General features: G+C 30.4%; 2 protein-coding genes and 1 long non-coding RNA gene across 4 annotated transcripts; 2 read left to right on the top strand and 1 right to left on the bottom strand.

Moving 5' to 3' along the window:
- Positions 1 to 1,485: 1,485 nt before the first annotated feature.
- Positions 1,486 to 7,396, top strand: LOC117161103 (adenomatous polyposis coli protein). 2 transcript variants are annotated; one of them, XM_033342354.2, is made up of 8 exons: positions 1,490 to 2,581; positions 2,674 to 2,818; positions 3,268 to 3,419; positions 3,534 to 3,864; positions 4,076 to 4,511; positions 4,860 to 5,111; positions 5,189 to 5,428; positions 5,512 to 7,396. In XM_033342354.2, exons 1-8 carry the CDS (start codon positions 1,747 to 1,749, stop codon positions 6,163 to 6,165), a joined length of 3,045 nt encoding a protein of 1,014 aa, XP_033198245.1. In that variant the 5' UTR covers positions 1,490 to 1,746; the 3' UTR covers positions 6,166 to 7,396. The 2 variants fall into 2 exon arrangements, with proteins under 2 accessions (XP_033198246.1, XP_033198245.1); XM_033342355.2 differs by lacking the exon at positions 5,512 to 7,396 and having other exon boundaries at positions 1,486 to 2,581; positions 5,217 to 5,400.
- Positions 7,397 to 9,222: 1,826 nt separating this feature from the next.
- LOC143303759 (uncharacterized) lies at positions 9,223 to 10,797 on the bottom strand. The gene is made up of 2 exons (XR_013060386.1): positions 10,057 to 10,797; positions 9,223 to 9,505 (listed from the first exon to the last, which is right to left on the bottom strand). It is a non-coding gene; the product is annotated as an uncharacterized LOC143303759 (long non-coding RNA).
- Positions 9,366 to 14,688, top strand: Osi23 (DUF1676 domain-containing protein Osi23). Its single transcript, XM_076625534.1, has 3 exons — positions 9,366 to 9,679; positions 12,331 to 12,491; positions 14,009 to 14,688. Exons 1-3 carry the CDS (start codon positions 9,375 to 9,377, stop codon positions 14,314 to 14,316), a joined length of 774 nt encoding a protein of 257 aa, XP_076481649.1. The 5' UTR covers positions 9,366 to 9,374; the 3' UTR covers positions 14,317 to 14,688.
- Positions 14,689 to 19,631: the final 4,943 nt, after the last annotated feature.

Genomic DNA, 19,631 nt, shown 5'->3' on the forward strand with positions numbered 1-19,631 from the left:
TGTGGCTGGTAGCTTTAGTTAGCCTGACAATTTGTCATGGCGTAATAAGTAATTAACGGCTGTCTGTAACAATAAAATAATATTAATATATGTAGAAAAAGGAACCGTGTGAATGAATCTTTCAAATTCGCGAGTTTTTTATATTGACCAATCAGAACGTCGTCGAATATTGGTGTACGGAGTTGGCCGGTCGCATGCGCTTAGTAGCGATTCGAAAACAAGCGGCAGAACGCTACGCTGTACCACGAGCATTTATAACTGGACTGTGAATCTTTATACATTTATGAGTTTAAGGGTGGTAAAATACATAGAATGTACATAATATACGAAAATATGTGAACTATTTCAAATACAGTATTCATTGTGTTTATGAATTTATAAATTTTCGGTCTTCATTCGCGCAAGAAGAATTATTTTAACTCCATCGATCGAGCAACGAAATCAAATTAGCATAAAACTACACGATTACACAAATTATTATATAGAAAATGATGAACACATTGTAAAACTGTACAATTGTTGTAAACTTGCAAATTGAATTGAATAAAGCAATCTTATTTTGTATATAAACAAAGCGTTTAATCATTTAAAGTCCTTTCAACATCCACAATCCTCTAATTCTCTCCAATTCCCATTGCTTTGAGGGATAGGTTAATGATGACAAAAATTCGAAAAAATTGGTGAATATTTATAAGTATTGAAAGAATAAAATAGTATAAGAAATATATGAAACATTTTAAAATTCCAGAAAATAATGTAATTTTCCGAGAAAATCTAAGAGCAAAAAACTTGTTCGAACAAGAAATTCGTCGACCAAAATAGTGATTTTCTATTAGTTAATTAGGATTCCATTAGTAGGTGATACAATTTCACCAATGCTCGGAATCGGTGCTATATTTCAAGAATTTTTCGGAACCGAAATTTCGCCTGCATTTGTCCGTTTTGGATTTTTTATACATGTCAACTGATACTAACAAAACGATATAATATTACGAAAGCATCCCTGTAAAAATAGCTATATGTGTTGAAATATCTCTGTCTAAAATTATTATACTCTCTTAATGAAGAGGATATATCTTCAAGAAAAAATTATTCTGATAATTATTAAAAAAAGATGCTTACAGAGAAGCTGACATTTTATTATAATTGCAAGATATTCTATAAAATTTATTTTGTAATGTTTTTTTTATTAAAATATAACAATATAAATTTCATTATAATGTAAGTTATTAAATGTAGAAATGAATTAAATAATCATGATTAGACTGCATTTTCATACATGTTTTCATGCTGCATAAATTTATATATTGACATATAAAATTACGAAAGTAGAATCTTGATAGAAAATTGTTTTATCTACCAATTATTATAAAAGGCATTGTACTTTGAATATTTTATTTATTTTTTCATCCCATTAAGAGTATCGAAGGAGAATATATGCATAGTTCTATCGTTGACCGTTAGAGACCCTTGTTCTTGGTGTGCACTTTTGGCTGACTTTTTTAACATTGTATCGGTGATCTTTCTACTCATCTACTGATTTAAGATTTTACCGGGGATGGTGAGAATAATTAAACATTAATCTATTAAAACGGATTCCAGTAATTCTTTTTTACACCCAAATCTTTAGTTAATACTCAAACCTCGTATTTTTATGTTAATCAATTGATAAAACTGTAATTTCAAAAAAATTGTTCGAGGGCGAAAATATATCGCAATCGAAAAAATAAAGTAATAAAGCACAGTATGGAGAGGAATACGGGACAAAGATATGAGGATGAAATAACTGAGCAACCAGTAGATTATAGCAAAAAGTACAGTGAAAGGAAAACGGAGAATTCCTCTCGAAGTGATCGATCTTGTAAGAAAGAATTCGGGGAACGTGACTCCAAAGTCGATTTATTTGGAGATTATGCTGAAACCGATCTTGATCAGCCAACAGATTATAGTTTACGATACGCAGAGGATGACACTGATGACGATGAGAAACAGAGTCCTGAATATTTTCCTGGAAGCGTTCAGGAGGATACTGTAAAGACTTACTGTACAGAAGGAACTCCGTATGAAACACCTTTCAATTTTTCGACTGCGACTTCCATGTCCGATTTACGTCTGGAGAATGCAAAGGAATCTGTTGATTCGCAGAAGAAACACAGTAAAAAGAATGTTGAACTTAGTCGCAAGGAAGATTTGAATTATGAGCATCCAATGACAATTAATTGCAATGAAGACCGTTCACTTCTTGTTGAGAAAGAATTAGAATCCTCTAAAACTTCTGAGACATGTAAACCTAACTGTCTTTCTAATGAAAAGTTAATGAATTATTATCAAGCAGGAACATCTGATGGTTTTTCTCGTGCTAATTCTCTCAGCTCCCTTGGTAGTGCGATAACACAAAGGAATAATGTTAATGGAATTATTTCCAAAGAACCTTCCACAGATTCTTCTGACAAAGCTGATAATGTGTCAGAGAGAGCAGACCGTACTGCAGCTAGCACTAACATCAACATATTACGTATTCCTGATGAAACTGATAGTTCTACAGAAGGAAAAAATAGTTCCAGAGTTGTAGACAAAGAAGGTTTGCTATGTTTAATGTTTTAATGTACTGTGTAAACTTTTATCAAGTGTTATGGAAAATTGTGGCTTTATTTGTTACATTGATTGTTATAGGCAAAATGGTTACATTCAGTAGACAAGACTACTATGCAGAACAAACTCCTTTAATGTTTTCATGTTGTAGTTCTCTGGGTTCATTGAGTGGATTTGAGCAGCATTCTATACATGATGATCGTAGCTCCATCATCAGTGATTTCAGGTAATTTTCAGAAATCTCATAAAGAGCACAGGGAGAAATATGATAAGTCATAATTTTTATTTCTTAGATGAGAATAATTTTAAAATCCAAGTGAAAAAAATCCTGGCCAAACAATCATATATTACCAAAACTGCCTTTTTATTAAATTTAATTATGGGTTTCTATATGTTCAATTCTTTTGAAGAATAATGATTTTAAAAACTTTATAAAATAAATTTCATAGATTTGTCACCTACTGCTAAAGTACTAGACCAAGCAGGTTGTTCTTGTTTTTGATTATGTTATATTATATAGTATGTCAGTTTTAATTATTAAATAACATCAAAATCAGAAAATCAACAAAATTGTATGTTTATATCATATTTTTCCCCCTGTAATTCTCAAATCACAGCAAAATAATAATAATTGTAACAAAATTTATAATTTACACTGAAATTGATGTTTAATAGTCGCAGGACCAGTGGTGTTGTGTCTCCAAGTGAATTACCAGATTCACCAACACAAACTATCCCTCCAAGTCCTCGTAATCATAAAAATCAGTGTACAGATTTTATAAGCAAAATACCAGAAGAAGCAGTAAGACAGCCTGTTCGACATTTATGTATGCAATGCTATTGATCGTTAGTGAAAGATTAAGCACAAGAATTTTTATTTATACAATAGTAAAAATGTCCTTAATACCTTACTAGTCTTGTTAACAGATATTATTTTTTAGCATATTCAAAGTGTCATGCGCTGAGAACCAGTGTCTTCGAGGATGACATTGCCACATTTAAGGAGGAATCAACACCCATTGAATTTTCCACAGCTACTAGTCTCAGTTCTTTAACTATCGACGATGAAATGAAAATTTCTAATATATCTAAACCTCAAAATGAACTGAAAGAACCATCTAATGAGCTGGATAAAGATATTAAAGAAAATTCTTTGGAAGAAAAAGTTAGTAACGTAGAAGCTGAGAAGGATCAGGAACAAGTGAGTGATGGTGATGAAGATAATGAAGACATGTTGGCTGCATGTATCAGCATGGGAATACAAAATAATAGGTATTTTAATAGTTTGCAATATATTAGTCATTAATCATTCATATTTATTCGTTCGTGTATATACATGTTGCACGTATTTGTTTATAGAAGACACACAGAACTGAATTATTTTCAGTTATGATATTTTTTCAATAAATATGCGATATCATTATCAACTAATATCACTTGTTAATAACATTAATATTAATATTTTTAACTATGTATATTACAGATATAGACAATCTTTCAAAACGTCTACTGTTCAGAAACCCATACAATCAGAGTCATCAAACATGTTGGTACGTTGTCAGAGAACACCAGTTTTAAACAGACTAGAACCTTCAGTTCCTGTTGCTGTCACTTCCGCGGATGCTACAGTGACAGCTTCGAAACCTAGCAAGCCCGCAATAGAAGTTGTTGCTGCTCCAGATACCGTACATGTGTATTGTACAGAAGATACACCTGCTGATATTTCCCCAGTGGGCTCACAATCGAATCTTTCTGCCTTGTCTATGCCGAGTGTTCAGGAAGATGTAGAAAGGATTGAAGAAGCTAAATCTTCGGGTGAAGTCGAGTGCCATAGAAACGATCTGTCAGATGAAAGTTCTAATCTCTCTGGTGAAGATGAGAAAATTCTTGATGAGTGCATTCAGTCAGGAATATCGAAAGTACGTGTAACTGTAGAGAAGTTTTTTAAGTAATCTTCGATATTAACACTTAAACACCCAGTTACACAGTTACATGTGTAAGTACATTTTGCAAAGTTCCCTTGCATATGGGCTCTTGTTATGAAGATTATCATAACAAAAAGAACTATTAATTTAGTTGACTAAATACCATTTCTTAATCCATATAACATGAAATAAAATATATTTATACTATATTATTACTACAATGAACAATATTGTGTATACTTTTTAAATTAATTTCTTTTCAGCAAATCAAAAAATAATTAGACGTATTTATATCCCCAATTGCCGGGTGCTTAAATGTTAACTATCTTATGTTTGTTTTAGGTTAGACAAATAACTCCGCCACCAACGAGTTGCATTCCCTTTGTACAGAAAACAGAAGTGCTAACACAGAGATTCAATATATGTGGAACACCATCATCGTCCCCTGTAGAAAGTGCCAACAAGAACCCTGCTCTTCGAAAATCCATGTGTCATACAACATTGGATCACGAAAATGATCCTTTTGGCGACAGCCCTAATCATTCGGATGATGAAGCCATTCTCAGTGAATGTATAAGAGCGGCCATGCCTAAGGTTTCTTTCTTTATTCCGTTTTTGACTAATCCTGATTATATCAATATTTTTTATGAACCATTGTGTATTACTTCTAGGTTAAATTGAATATTTCAACACTTATAGGACAAGCATTGCCGCAAACCGCGGAGAAATCGAAGGTGACGGCTTCAAGAAAACCATCGTCGTCATCGTCTACGTCGTACCGTCAGCCAGGATATATTGAGGATAATAAACATCAGTCGAAGAAGTCTGCACCATTCGAGGATAATTTAGGCCTCTCAGAGGAAGAGGAAGACATCATGCTGGCGCAGTGTATTAAATCTGGTATGCCAAAGGTAAAAATATACAGTTTTATTTTCTCATTCTACATATCAAATTTTAGATGGATTAAACTTTATGGGTCTTTTACCATTCGTAGGCGTTGAATGTTTCATCAAATTCGTCCTTAGTGTCCGTAAAGAAGCAACCAGAATACTCAAAAACGAGAAATATTTCCAGTACTTCATATTATTATGTGAATAAACCCCATCTGTTTGGAAACACGGTGGTGCAGACCCAGCCATCACATAAACCCATAGAGAATGATCTTTCCCTGCACAAAGGAACTTCTTGCACCTTCCATTCTATGAAGGTTCAGGAAAATAGGAAACATATTGTTAAAAATAGTGGAATTAATACATATGAAAGAACAAACCGTATGGCATTGTACACCAAAAAGTTTTCTCAGTCAGAGCACGAAAATAACAACATGAACGAAAATATTCTAAGTACTTCACGTTCCGAAATCCCTAATTGTAGGTCCCCAATCTTAAATGGTGAAAATGATGACGACGAATTACGTAGGAATACAACGAAGTCAAATGTAGTACCTTCAAGGCATAGTTCTGTGAGTTCTCTTAGTGAAGAAAGTTCTCTTGGATCCATTGAGGAGTGGGCTTTCCTGGAATTGTGCATTAGTTCTGGGATGCCGAGGAACAAGTATCGTCTGAAGGGAATGAAAAATACAGAGGGGAATGTCAACGAAGACAGTTGTTCGATATGTAGTTATAATTCGTACGTTTGTAAAACCTAAATGAAAAACAAAAACTAAAAGTCTCATCCATAGAAAGATTGAATACCTTTTTATGATAATTCATAAAAGGATGGCGATCAAGGGTGCATGTTTGATGGGATAAGCAAGTGAGATTATTATAGTTCTGTGATTGACAGAAATTTGCAATAACTCTGTCCAACTCCTAGCATACAGAATACTTCAAAACTACATGTTAATTAAGTAAAGTGTGATAGGATTATGATGAAAACTTGATTAAGAAAATTTTTCGTTCAAGAAAGATGTTTCATTTCGCTTTATTTGTTTGTAATAAGAAGATTGCGGATGCTTATGTAAATTCACATTTTTATGAATATAATTAAAGAAATGAAATCTAAACTTTTTATAGGTAGATATTTGTCTATAGACAGATGTCTTTTTTATAAGTGTTTGTTTTATCTTAAATATTTAATATATATTTGCATACTTTGTGTATTGCATGCATTCAAATTTTCTATAAAAGCATAAACTTCCGCAGTCTAATGATGAGATTAGGAAGATGTAAGTTTTAAGCGACTACTGATTAACTACATATATCAGATTTTTTATGGGGATTTGGTATATATTAAGTTGCTTATTGATTGGATTAGAATTTGTAAAAAATGAAGCGAAATGGGAAATATGTTAATTAAATAAAACATATATATTTTTTTTCATTACTATTTACTATCACTTACTTCGCTAAATCATAGTTTTGAAACACTATATTGTGCATTGAAGAAGCATATATGATTATCCTATATAATTTCTTGTTTATTCTTCATATGAGATCAGAAGATATTTCTTGTTTCTTCTCATTCTCATTTATTATTATTCTCAAGGAACGAATGTTTACAGGTTATCGATGACTTTTCAGGGGAAAAATTATCGAATTTCTGGAATAAAACGAGATTCGTGGTTCATGTGTAATGTATATACTTGCTAAAGAACCATTGTGAGGTTTCTTTTTTAGCTTGGTGTAATCTATTATATATTTTTTACAATTTATTTTTCCTAATGAATTCAGTGCTGCAGCATGTGATATTTTGTTTTCATGAAGTAAGAAACAAAATCTAGCTAGAAATAAAGAAATTTTATGGTTTGGTCCGGCTTAGGTGCTTTCTTTATTGTAGGTATGAAGTTAATGACTAAAAAATATATTTATAATAGATTAATAATTTCAATTGTTATATTATTATATCTTAATAAAATTTGCAACTTTATTGTTAAAGCATTTATTTTATACAATTCTCTTTTAATACAACATTTTTTTTTTCATAACTTCTCCATTTCCTCACTTTGCCATAATATTTAATAGAAAATTTACCGTAAACTTACTAATCTATGGTATGAAAGACGTCGAGTACTGTAATTTCTCGAAGAATATAAATTTATAGTTAGTAATTTTCGTATCGAAGCATTAATTTCCGGACTGGAAAAGTAACGTACATCAAAAGAAGCACCGTTTGAGAAGAAAAGAAAATTGCAGCCATAGTGTTTCTTGCAGTCTTATAATAATGTAAAGTAAAATATTATTGCATGACATTAACATAAGCTTCCATTTAAATAAAACAAATGAAATTTTACAAGTAACATTTATAGATTGTCAATAATCACTGTTTTATTTGATAAAAGATTATGAAATTATACAAAAATGTAATCTATACCCTGCAATTTGTACTTTGTCAGTTTACTAATATTATTAGTTGGTATCTTGTTATACAAGAAGGTTTAGACATTTTTTAAATATTACCTCACAGTTAGCAAATTCTAGATGTCATATAATTTAATTTTTCTTGGTTTTTAATTCCTTTTATCTCAATAGAATACAGTACTCGTAATGTCTCATTAAATCATGTAATAAAATAATCTGATTAAAAGAGATAAATTATATTTAGAAATATTAATATTTCAGTATACTTATTTATGCTATACTTCTTTAAATTTTGTTCTTATTAATGTAGTATCTTATTGCCATCTTAAACAATTTCATTCTTTTAGATTTCGTGATTGAATATATTATCATAATCTTTTGTTTTTATTGTAAGCATGTTATAACCACTTTAAAAAGTTTCGTGTTTTTATGTATTATTTATATTCAATTATCAGAATGTTACTGATCAGTTGAAAGAGCAATTCAGGGTCTGAGTCATGCAACTCTATAAGAGTTTGTTGATAATTACAGACCAAGGTTGCTGGAGCATAAAAGGTACCGCCTTTTAACCGTTGCCTTGTTGCCCTTCGATGAATCGCAATGACCACCTGGCCGGTGTCCTAGCCTATTTCCTGCATGTATAAATCTTCATATAGCTACGATCGAACGTTTACAGTGTATCGCGACCGATTTGGAGAACATTATCTCCAGTGGTGTGCTCGTGTTTCGAGGTAAAGTTCATTTTGTTCAGTGAATGAAGAACATTGGATTGCAAGGGTAGCTGTAACTTTAATAATCGTTATTTACTTGTAAAAAGTTGTGAATATTAAGAAAGGAAGAAATTTTGGAATTTTTACTTTTTCACACTTTGAAGAATGATTTTTTCAGAATATAATAGTGTTGGTATAGTATATTGCAAGGTTTGGTTTTAATTATTGAACAAGTCTTATACACCAAATTAATTCAAATAGAATATACATAAGTTTAAGAAAATTTACTAAATTTTATTTTCATATATGCAAAATATTATTTTATAAATTTTAATCTTTATCAAATGATTTTAATAGCATTAAATAAATGCTATGTTCAAAATTAATTAGTCTAATTCAAGATCAACAAATAAACTTTTAAGCAATTTTAATATTATAATTTAAAGCATAATAGACTGTAGGTGTTTATGCATTTTTGGGACATTTAATATTAAAAAAATTTATAGAGTGCATACAATATGCAGAAATATATGAAATATTCAAAGTAGATCATTTATCACGATATGTAGTAGATGAAACAAATATGTACTTAAATTCCATTTTTGTAATTACGTGCATATAAACATAAAATTGCATGAACATCTACAGCCTAATAATAAAAAAGGAAGAAAGTAGAAAATTCAAAACAGGCATAAATTACCTATTCAAAACATTTGTTTTTATTACGCCTATAACTTGCACGTGCGATAACACAAAGTATCGTATCCGGAGCGTACCCTCGAATCTTAAGTTTTATCGGTCTGCGAGTTGTTACGACCGGCTATTAAAGTTGGCGACTATTCCCCTGAATGCAGATGCACCCGCGTGCATTCTACGTGTTCGTACTTGTCATCCTTGTGACCGATGGCGCTAGTTGCGACGACAATACGAAGTGGTACACAGGCCTACGTACCGTGCTTCAGAATTGTCCATTGGAATCCTGGAACAATTCAGGGCAAGATGAGTTTTTAGAGAAGTTTCGAAAATGCGTGCAGGAACATGCACTGGCTGCTTTGGATGCACTTCTAGTTGATGATATTATACCAGTTTTCGAGGGGCTGGATTTAGTAAGGTTCCACGAGGACAAGAATTTTACGGACAATTATAGAGAAAGGTAAACAAGAACAAAGAATTAATGTGCTCATTGCTATATGAATTGTTCATAGGTCAAAGAGGTTAACTCCACTTTTAGAAATTTTTGAAATGCTAATGCAAAAATACTCGGTTGATTATAAGTTACATGTAAGTTCAGCGATTTTCTTGTGCAATCTTTTTGTGCAATTAGCCGATTTGACAAATAAGAGGCTCGTATGTGCCACTCAGAAGCCAAGAAGAAAATTGAAAAGTAGAAAGAAGTGGTTGCATTAGAAGAATTGTTAAAAAAAAAAATTATCTTTGGATTTACTAGCATTTATACTATTTTTTCTCCCGATAAACGAACTCATGGGAGTAAGCTATTTATATTTTGAGAACCGAACATTAATCATATACCTGGATAATAAAATTGTGAAACTTATAAAAGGTGGAGTTGATCATTTTGGCCTCTTAGACGAATTGGATATTTTAGAATCAGAAGTTCTCGCACTATAAATGATAATGTTTTAACTTTACTATCTTTGACATGACCTGAAATAAAAATTATATTTCTTTCTACGGTTTATAAAAAATATGATATTTTTTAAACTTTAGATCTGCCAAAAAAGATGAAATATAATTCCCAAAGTATCCTAAAGAAAATATTAAGTTTATAAAATAAACAATATTCTCTCAAAAGTAAAAATCTACACGATTTTAAAAACTCGCTTCAGAATATTTTTACTCAAAATGAAAACTGGAAGATCCATGATATGAGAGTGATGCAGAGATAGAAATGTATAAAAAAAAAGCAAAGAAATCGTAGATTTCAGTGGATTGATTTTAAATATTTGAGGATCTGGAGAAAAATACAACCGACATCCGTTGCAGAAGTTTCGTGGAAGTTCGACTTCGGTTCTGAAAAGTTTTAGGGCGTGAAAGTCGCAATGGAAGCTCTGCGCTCCACTTCGAAACTTCTCGGCTTGCGAAATCGCATGAAAGTTAACTCCCTATTGATCATTTTATGAGATATCGCTCTTTTCTCTCCAAGTGTCGTTCTAATTATTATTCGCTTCATTTATAATTGAATCAAACGTCTCCTTTATAGAAACACTAATGGCAAATATTAATTTTCTTATTAAAAGTAATAATTTTTAAACTACATAAATAATAATTTAAAAAGTTGTTGAAATTATTATCTTTTTTCTTGGAAACTGTAGAAAATCTTTTTCTATTAAAAATAATTTTTTTACATTGTACAAACAGTAATTAAAAAAATTATGGATAAAGAATATTAATTTCTACCGTTAAAAATATTAGATGTCTATTTTAAATAATTTAGTCAAAATTAAAATGAATAATATCAAAGTGAAACAACTGTAAAATATTAAAGATTATATTTGTGAACATAATAACACATTATTTTGTTAATTAAATTTATCAATAACTCAAATAATGTTCTCAAAATTGAATCAAGTACATTCTTGTCATTTATGAGATTACAATGAACTTGATCATGATTAAATAAAGAAATAAAATACAATTTTTTTAACTGTACCACTTCTACAGTAAGTAAAGTGTAGATATGGTAATCTAAGAGCAGTTATATCCAAAGCTTATCTTATTAAAAAATATTAAAAGTCCTTTGATACAATGTAAAGACCCGTTCTGTTGAAAAGTGTAGTTCATCTTTGATTTCCTTTATCCAATAGCTCGGTCAATATTAGAATAAGCTTCTAAAAGATTGCAGACCTCCAATCCCATAGAATTTCTGCAAATTTCTCTGTAAACTTGACGAACCTTATATCTGAAAATATAAATGTTTATGAACCTATGCAATTTTCGAAATGGAGAATTATATTCATTTACGATATAAGTTACCGAATAGTGAGAAGTATTTAAATTAATTTTATAGTTGATTTGAAAATTTTAAAAATTACTTTTAAGCTAAATAATATTAAAAAATATTAATCATTCTCTTCTTTGATTTTCCATAATATTTCAGCATTATTCTTATTTTTTTCATAAATATTTTTTATCAATTTGGATAAATTTCGTTATGAATAAAAGAGGTTAGAAAAGAATGATATAAAATTAACGAAGAAAATAATCAACATTCTCAGATATTATTTAAGTATTCTTTTCCTATACGTTTCTTTTTATCAGTTTTTATAAATCATATTTTGAATTGTAGAAAATATTAGTTATTTATTTGTTTAAAATTTGTATAATATTCCTGTTGGTTATTATCGTTGTTTCGCTGACCTACGATGGTTTCCAACGGCTATACACTGACACAAAGTAGTTACGATGTCGCCTCGCCCTATTTCTTGCGAACAGGAAAAATATCAGACCTTTAATAGAGCGCTGAAGTATTTTCCGCGGACAAATTTCAAGTCACGCAATCTCACGTGACAAGTAATCCGCGTTTAAGGGATTTCTTACTCAGCACGAGATTAACTTAATGACCTATTATCTAGCGTGTATTGAAATTGAAACTGATCCCGTTTGTTTTTTGAAATCTTTTTAAGTGAACGATTTATTATAAAATTAGTTCATCCGTAAATCTGTAACGATAATAAATTATTTGGTATATTCAATAAAGATTCAACTTCATATTTTTACAAAATTAACGAAGAAGAAAAATGTAAATATATAATACTTAAAATTATCTTTTTCCGTATGTTTCAGTGAGATAGGGGATGATACCAATTGGACAGCCGTTATCGTGAAGCGATTGTTACGAGTTTTACGCACTCATGTGTTCAAAGTCGACGTAGATTATCTGACCAATAAAATTATTTCCCTCCTTAATAATGAAGCAACCGATGTAGATAGCTACAAATTCGAAGGTTAGTCCGTGTCCATTTAACTGAAATGGTAAATTCTGATTGATAAAATATCTTGCTGTAAACGTAATCATTATCATGCAACAATCTGTAGCCGAGTAAACGCTCGGTACCATACTCATCATCAATATGAGGTCATTTTACAAATATTAAATGTACAAAATAAACAATCCAAATTTTCTACTGAAATTGAAAGTTATATAAATATTCATCGTTGCATCCTATATCTTTAAATCATTTATCGGACAAATGATGGACTCCATCCAAGTTATTTTTGTATCTCAGTTACTAATTGGAAGTGATTATCGGATAAGGCGTGTTGTATCGATCGGAACAGGTAGTAATCCGAAGAACTAATGTCTAGTGATTAAACTGACTGCTGCAAGATGTCGCAAACAAGGCTCATTATGACGTCTTTTATCGTAGAAGCAGTGTGTGGCCTAACGTTGATACGTAGGAATTTCACAGAACGTTCACTGTTGTTAGTGCCATGACGATTGAATCGTATCTAAAGCATTCTTACCGTGTTGGAATTCGTCACTTGTCCAATAGATGGCTTAAAGTTATAGAAAGCAATGACAAATACTTTGACTGAACAACTTGCGATAGCTTCTCATATATAGGGTCTGAATTTTACTGAAAAAATTGGACTATTCATTTGTAAACGTAATATTTCTTTTACGGTTTATAGCTATATATGTACTTTTTCAATTATAGTACATTCAGTTAATTGACAAATTAAAAAAGAAAACAGATATATAATATGTATACTTAAGGGGGGATTTTCGTGTAAGAATAATACAAGTAAGTGACTACTATACTTTTTTTTCAGACTAACTACTGATTATATATAATTGGACCTTTTTGGGGTTAAATAGATAGTCTTGAAGTACGAATGTAACTTCTTTTATTTCTTCTTATTGCTTATTGTATATTATACAGGTCTTGCGATCGTCTTTGACAATGTAATCATTGCTGGTGTGCAGTATAGCATTTGCCACAGTCATCAGAATGCAAAAGTTAAGAAATTTTCTGAAAGTTAGATAATTTACGCTGAAATTGAACCTACGTTTGAAAGAAAAACATAGAAGATCGGAAAGTTCTAGCCTTTATAAGAAAAATTTACTTTTATCGCCAGATAAATTAAGTTTATATTGTTTAAAAAAATGTTATAAATAAATAATCAAAAGTAGCAAAGTGAATAACCTTTGTGCGAAATTGATTGATCAATTAGTTATCGGGCATGCCGGTCTAAAATGTCGTTAAAAGTTGCAGTTTAAGAAGTTAATAAATAGTAAGAAAAATTGATATAAAAAAAGATTACATTTCTATTTCAGGACTGTGTTTAGATCCTAAGAGGATTTAATCCCATATAACTAGCAGTTAGTATAAAAAAAAATCATGAAAATCATTTGCTTTTATTGTTGTTGCACGAAAATCCTTCTTTAATTTGAGAGTGGACATTAACAAGCCACTTGTTGTCTCAAGTATCTCATTAATGATGCTCGTTTCGTTATCAGGCCGCAGGCGTCGCCACCGTCGTAGACATAACCACATGGTGCCGCTGATGATGATGGGCTTCCTGCTGATGGGTTCGATCTTGATACCCATGGGTTTCCAGTTCCTCGCGGTTCTCGGTGGCAAGGCGTTGCTCTTGGCCAAAATGGCCTTGATACTGTCTAGTATCCAGGGTCTAAAAAAAATAGCAACAAATGGCGTTAATTATGGACTGTATCACGCCCACCCTGTGGCAGGGGGTTGGCACGATAGAAGCCATATAGAGCCTCCAAATTTAGACTTACCTTTTCCATCGCCGCTTCATCCCTAATTAGATCATACATTTTCATCGTTGTTTGGATTTTTCATTGATTCTACCTTGTGAATGATAAAATGTCTTTGTGTCAACTGTTTGAATGGTTCCTCTTATGTATGAGGTAAATTGTATGGAGCTTGGTAGACAATCTTTGGAATGGTATCTAAAAGACATGACCATTCCTATTTCTCGTTGCATTTATTGTTGTGGTTATTGTTATAATGTTGAGGTTAACAATAAGCGATCTTGAAAGCACTTTTGATCACAAGGTTTTAGATTGTATGTAGTTTGTTGAGAAGTACCTAGATAGCTACTCAAGGTTACTGAAGAAGACTACCCCCGTCAAATATATTCTTACGGTTGTCGAATAAACTTGAACTTAAATAACTTTTGGTTATTAAAATTTTTTTTAAATCTTTTAATTATTATATGATAATACAAAATAATTTATAAAACTAGTATAAATTGTTTACTCATTTATCTTAATTATTCATCTAACATTATTCATGTTTAATTAATAATATTAGTGAATTGACAAGTGACTAGTTATAGAGCAATTTTGAATAAATAATATAGCAAATGATAGGGCACAAAATAGTACAATCGAATGATTTTCAAGTTTGTAAAATTTTCTTTGTTTTACTACCAAACTTTTGCCTATTATACATGTATACTTATTGTAATTGTTTTTAATAATTTGTAACTTGTGATTTGTAAAATTTCATTAATAATATTAGTTCACTAAATTAGGCCTAGATAATTAATCTAAAAAATTATATTGTATTCTAAAAAAAAAATGTTTTAAAAGATTACTAAAATTCATTTTTATAAAGTCACTAAAATTTGCGCTTACTAAATATGTTGTAACAGTGACAGATTTTTTAAAATACTTTCACAAGCATTTCAAAGGAAGATAAACGTGTAAGTCAACGCCGAAATCACTTGGTGGAATTAAGGGAACAGGAAGGGCTCTCTGTGGTATATTAAACAGCATTGTTATTGCTGCAACCAAGTTAATATTTATTGAAATTGTAAACGAGTTCTTTTTTTCCTTTCTCTATGGATTGCATTCCGTTGCAAGTATTTGTTTAATCCTAAAAATAAGTGTAATTTGTAAGAATTAGATTTGAGAAATATTCACGTCTTATAAAGTAATTATTATGACAAAATAATTTAAATAAAACATGTTATAGGAAGATATTCTATAAATTTCTTTTGCCTTAAAATTTTATACATGTATATATAAAATGATACGAGATTAGAATTATTTGAAAACGAAAGTTTACAATATAATAAGAGAATACAATAAAATATAATATAATAGATGTCAAATTTTATTAATTTATTAATACAATGCATTTTAATAATTTTCAATAATTATATTAATAAAATTTAGTGTCTATGTAAAATTTTGTTATATTAATAAATATATTACTTATGTCTTACTTTAAAGATTAATCATCTAATGAAAACTTTATAAGATAGCTTTACTTAACTATAAAAGGTAAAATTTGATAAATTCTGTACCTGATTATGAAAATTTATTATATGCATCTTATCACTAGTAATATTTGCAGAAGTTAAACTTTGTCAGAAATACATCCCTATTCCTATATTGTGTAACTCATGCATGCCAGAATTGCCAGAGGAACGTCAGTAGATTGTTCCTACCCATGGGTAGACAGCCGTCACATTACATTATGGTTCAAGTAGTAGAAGTAGGTCTGACCATCGGCTATTGGAATTCTCAATCGTTCGAAGATCGAAGTTACAGAGCATTTTGTTTTCAATAATACATTCTTCAATTTCTCAAGATAACGATCTTCGTCTACAGATTTAATTATTTTCAAGAAATTTTAAAACTGTTACTAAAAAATTATCTTCGTTTCTTTCTTAGTCCAACTGAATTATTTTAAAATGTAGTAATTTCTTCCTTCTTTCTGTTTTCCTTCTTTTTAAACAGAAATTTTCAAAGACACGTAAATAATTCTTTTAAATCAGAATTAAACAAAATTAATTAAAACATTTATTTAGAGATATGGAAATTACCTAAATTTTCTTTTTATAATAAATTCTTAGAGAAAGAAGATAGTGCCATGAATTTCACCTCAGAATCAATTTTATGCGATTACACACTAATGACGTAAATTGATAGCCACAAGGAAAAGAAAGTGAAATTTAATTACGATATTCTGCCTGATAAGATAAATGTTTCAGATTTTTATTCTTACGTCTTCTTTTTATACCATTGAAATATAACGAAACTACCCAAAAATCAGGTTTATCATTTAAAAAAATATGTCAATAATTATCATATAATTACACATAAATATAATAAGTAATAAATATAAAAACTATTAAATGCCTATTATCTAAAAGTATTAAATAATTAAAATTTCTACTCTTTAAAATTCAGAATAATTATCAATTATTCATAAAAAAATTAAAAACAATTATCATATTCACGTTTCTTAAAATTATCAAAGAGTTATTGATTTTTATTAACAACAAGACCTATTACCAAACCTATGCATAAGTGATAAGTAATTAATATTTCGTTGATCTGTTAAATGGACAGCTTATGGTCGTTCTTGTCAGTATTAGCGACATTAAAGGCAGGCAAACAGAACAGAAAACTAAGAAACGTTTTACGTGATCAAACAATCGTGCTTTCCTAAGGGAGCCGGGCTCGTAAATCTCGCGGACGTGATTTAATAAAATTCAGATTCAGAAGCGTCTCAGTGAATAATTCAGTTTCCCATTGAACACCGTTGAATCTATTCTTGTAGGACGACTAGGACATTTCGTATAATCGATACTTTCGTAAATACGTTGATTTAACGTTCTTATTCATGATCGATTAAAATATTTATTGCCACGTCTCACTTGCCATTTCAGACGACGTACATAGGATGCTTCTTTTCTTGATTTTGTCAGAATCCATTTGATGAGTTTTTAATGTAGTTCCTAACCTAAAATATAATTAGTACCGTATAATGATGAATATCTCATAGGTTCAGAACACAATATAAAGGTTTGCAGGCAGTTTGAACATTAAGAGGTTATGTAGAATTTTATGTAAGATACGCGATTGGGTCACAGAATATGATATAGAAAAATAATGGAATGTATCAGAATATAGAATATATAGGGTATCTCACCTAACTCTGCCACCCTTAGTTACTCTCTTATTTTTCACGATATGAAGAAATGTTTCAGACAAAAGTTGTATGGTATCAAGGGGAACATACTATGCTTTTACATATATATCACCTTGAGCTAACCTCCAGTAACGTCCAGTAAAGGTAACATTAAAATTTCTAAATGGATGCTTCCATTTTCATTACATTTCAAAACGCTACAAACTTGTGTCTTTTGACATTGAAATTCGACAGACCGACACAAGGAATTATCTAAAAATGATTGCGCGGAATTAACAGAGTGTTTTGGACACATTAGAAAACTGCAAGCTTATGCTTCGGTTATATCAGTAGTGGCATTATTAAAAACATCTTTATGTGTACTCATGGTGAACATCGGATATGGTGAATTTTAAAGTTCATATCTCGATCATGGATAGTACAAAAGTCAGGAATTAATAGTGTTTTGAAAATTTTTAGGTATTAGCTACAAGAATAAGTAATGAAATATGGAAGCATCTATTTAAAAATTTTAATGTCACCTTTACTGGACGTTTCAAGGTCATCGCAAGATGATATACGTAAGAACACAGTACGTCTTTCTGGATACCATACAACTTTTGTCTGAAACATTTTTCCTTAAAGATAAGAGAGTAATTAAGGGTGACAGAATTAGGTGGGATAGTCTGTATGTAGAATACAGAATATAGAAGCATAGAATATAAAAAGATTAAGGGAAAACATTTTTCTTTAATATTATTAATTATATTTTAAAGAGGAGAAGAGAATCCAAAAGTTGAATCCAAATTGATGACCAAACCAATTGAAGAATCCAAATAAGCAACGTGCTAAATATAATAATACAAGATAAAATCTTCAAAATTTTCAAGAAAGAAATTCCACGGAACAGGAATATAAATATACTAAAGAAGTCCAAGCATTTGAAAATCTAAAAGGAATAATGAAATATAAAAGGCACAACAAATATTCGAAATCGAAAGGTAAACGTAATTAGTTAGGAAGGTCTGGTGTTTTTTCCAAAAATATAGGCAAGCCGCAATCATTGGTACAGTTTATGGCAATTACTAGCTCAGATAAACATCACGGCCAGTGGTCTTGATTGATCTTGGTTCCAAGGGGGATGAAACGTATAAACTACCATATTGTACATTCGGCATATATTCATCTTTCTCACAGTTGGCGATACTAAGAGATCGTTGTTTTTCTCCTGCAGGAGGCCAATATCCATTGCACTTTACTTATTAAACGTTAAACAATTTTCTTTCTTCTTCGGAGAAGTAGAAGAACATTGGGTTAATTCTTTTATTGTATTCTGTAAGACAGTATCATAAGTGCATACGCTTAGAAGGAGAGAAGTTTCTTATGAATATAAATTACTTAATGTTAAATTTAATATTAATCATAAATATATGTTACTAGGTTCTCTTGCACAATTGAACTAATATTATTATTATTAGAAATCAGAAGTTACAAATTAATGTATTTTAATCATAAATTAATGTAATTTCATATTTTCATGCTTGATCTCAGTTTAATCGGTGATAATAGAGCTTTAAAGAAGAAAGGTTTGGGTGCCTATCGTCGAGCAACCATTCATACAATATGTGTTACAGCGTAATGATAAATGAAGCATATTTGCCGAAAAAATTGAAACTATTATCGTTAAAAATATAAATAAAACAGGATCTAGAGTCCAAATATGATAAATATAAATGAAAGTAATTAGTAGGATAAGTGGAGTTTTTTTTAAAAAGCTCTATAAATTAATATATTAATGTAAACATTCAGGATTCATTTTACTCCATTATTAATAAAAGCTCTCACATTCTACTTTTGATAAAAGAAATGCAAAGTTCTAAACATAACATTAAATAATAATTTTATGCACTATGTGAAAATGGAAAGTCAACTCCACTTACTATGTTCGTCCTTTAAATTCTATAGTTTGTGCAAATGTGACATACATAACATAATCAGTAATACAAGTGTCCTTCTGTTTTAAACTGCAGCCACAACATTATACTTTTCCCTTGTTATCTTCTAGACTCTAGACACTCGTTTGAGTTGCATTCATGTCTTTCTCAAAGATAAAATCATTAATTTAACCCACACACAGTAACTGAGAAGAACTTCATTAAGTTCAGTCAAAGAATCCTATTTATCTTTCAG

The sequence above is a fragment of the Bombus vancouverensis genome, chromosome 16 (genome assembly GCF_051014615.1).
Source record: "Bombus vancouverensis nearcticus chromosome 16, iyBomVanc1_principal, whole genome shotgun sequence".
NCBI lineage: Eukaryota > Metazoa > Arthropoda > Insecta > Hymenoptera > Apidae > Bombus > Bombus vancouverensis.

What these genes read in the sequence shown, in the direction of transcription:
- LOC117161103 (XM_033342354.2), top strand. Translation starts at nt 1,747, where the DNA reads ATGGAGAGGAATACGGGACAAAGATATGAGGATGAAATAACTGAGCAA. An exon ending in CAGAGTTGTAGACAAAGAAG is followed by an intron (nt 2,582 to 2,673) that starts GTTTGCTATGTT and finishes TGATTGTTATAG; the next exon opens with GCAAAATGGTTACATTCAGT. An exon ending in TTAAATCTGGTATGCCAAAG is followed by an intron (nt 5,429 to 5,511) that starts GTAAAAATATAC and finishes TACCATTCGTAG; the next exon opens with GCGTTGAATGTTTCATCAAA.
- Osi23 (XM_076625534.1), top strand. Translation starts at nt 9,375, where the DNA reads ATGCAGATGCACCCGCGTGCATTCTACGTGTTCGTACTTGTCATCCTT. An exon ending in ACGGACAATTATAGAGAAAG is followed by an intron (nt 9,680 to 12,330) that starts GTAAACAAGAAC and finishes CGTATGTTTCAG; the next exon opens with TGAGATAGGGGATGATACCA. An exon ending in AGATAGCTACAAATTCGAAG is followed by an intron (nt 12,492 to 14,008) that starts GTTAGTCCGTGT and finishes TTTCGTTATCAG; the next exon opens with GCCGCAGGCGTCGCCACCGT.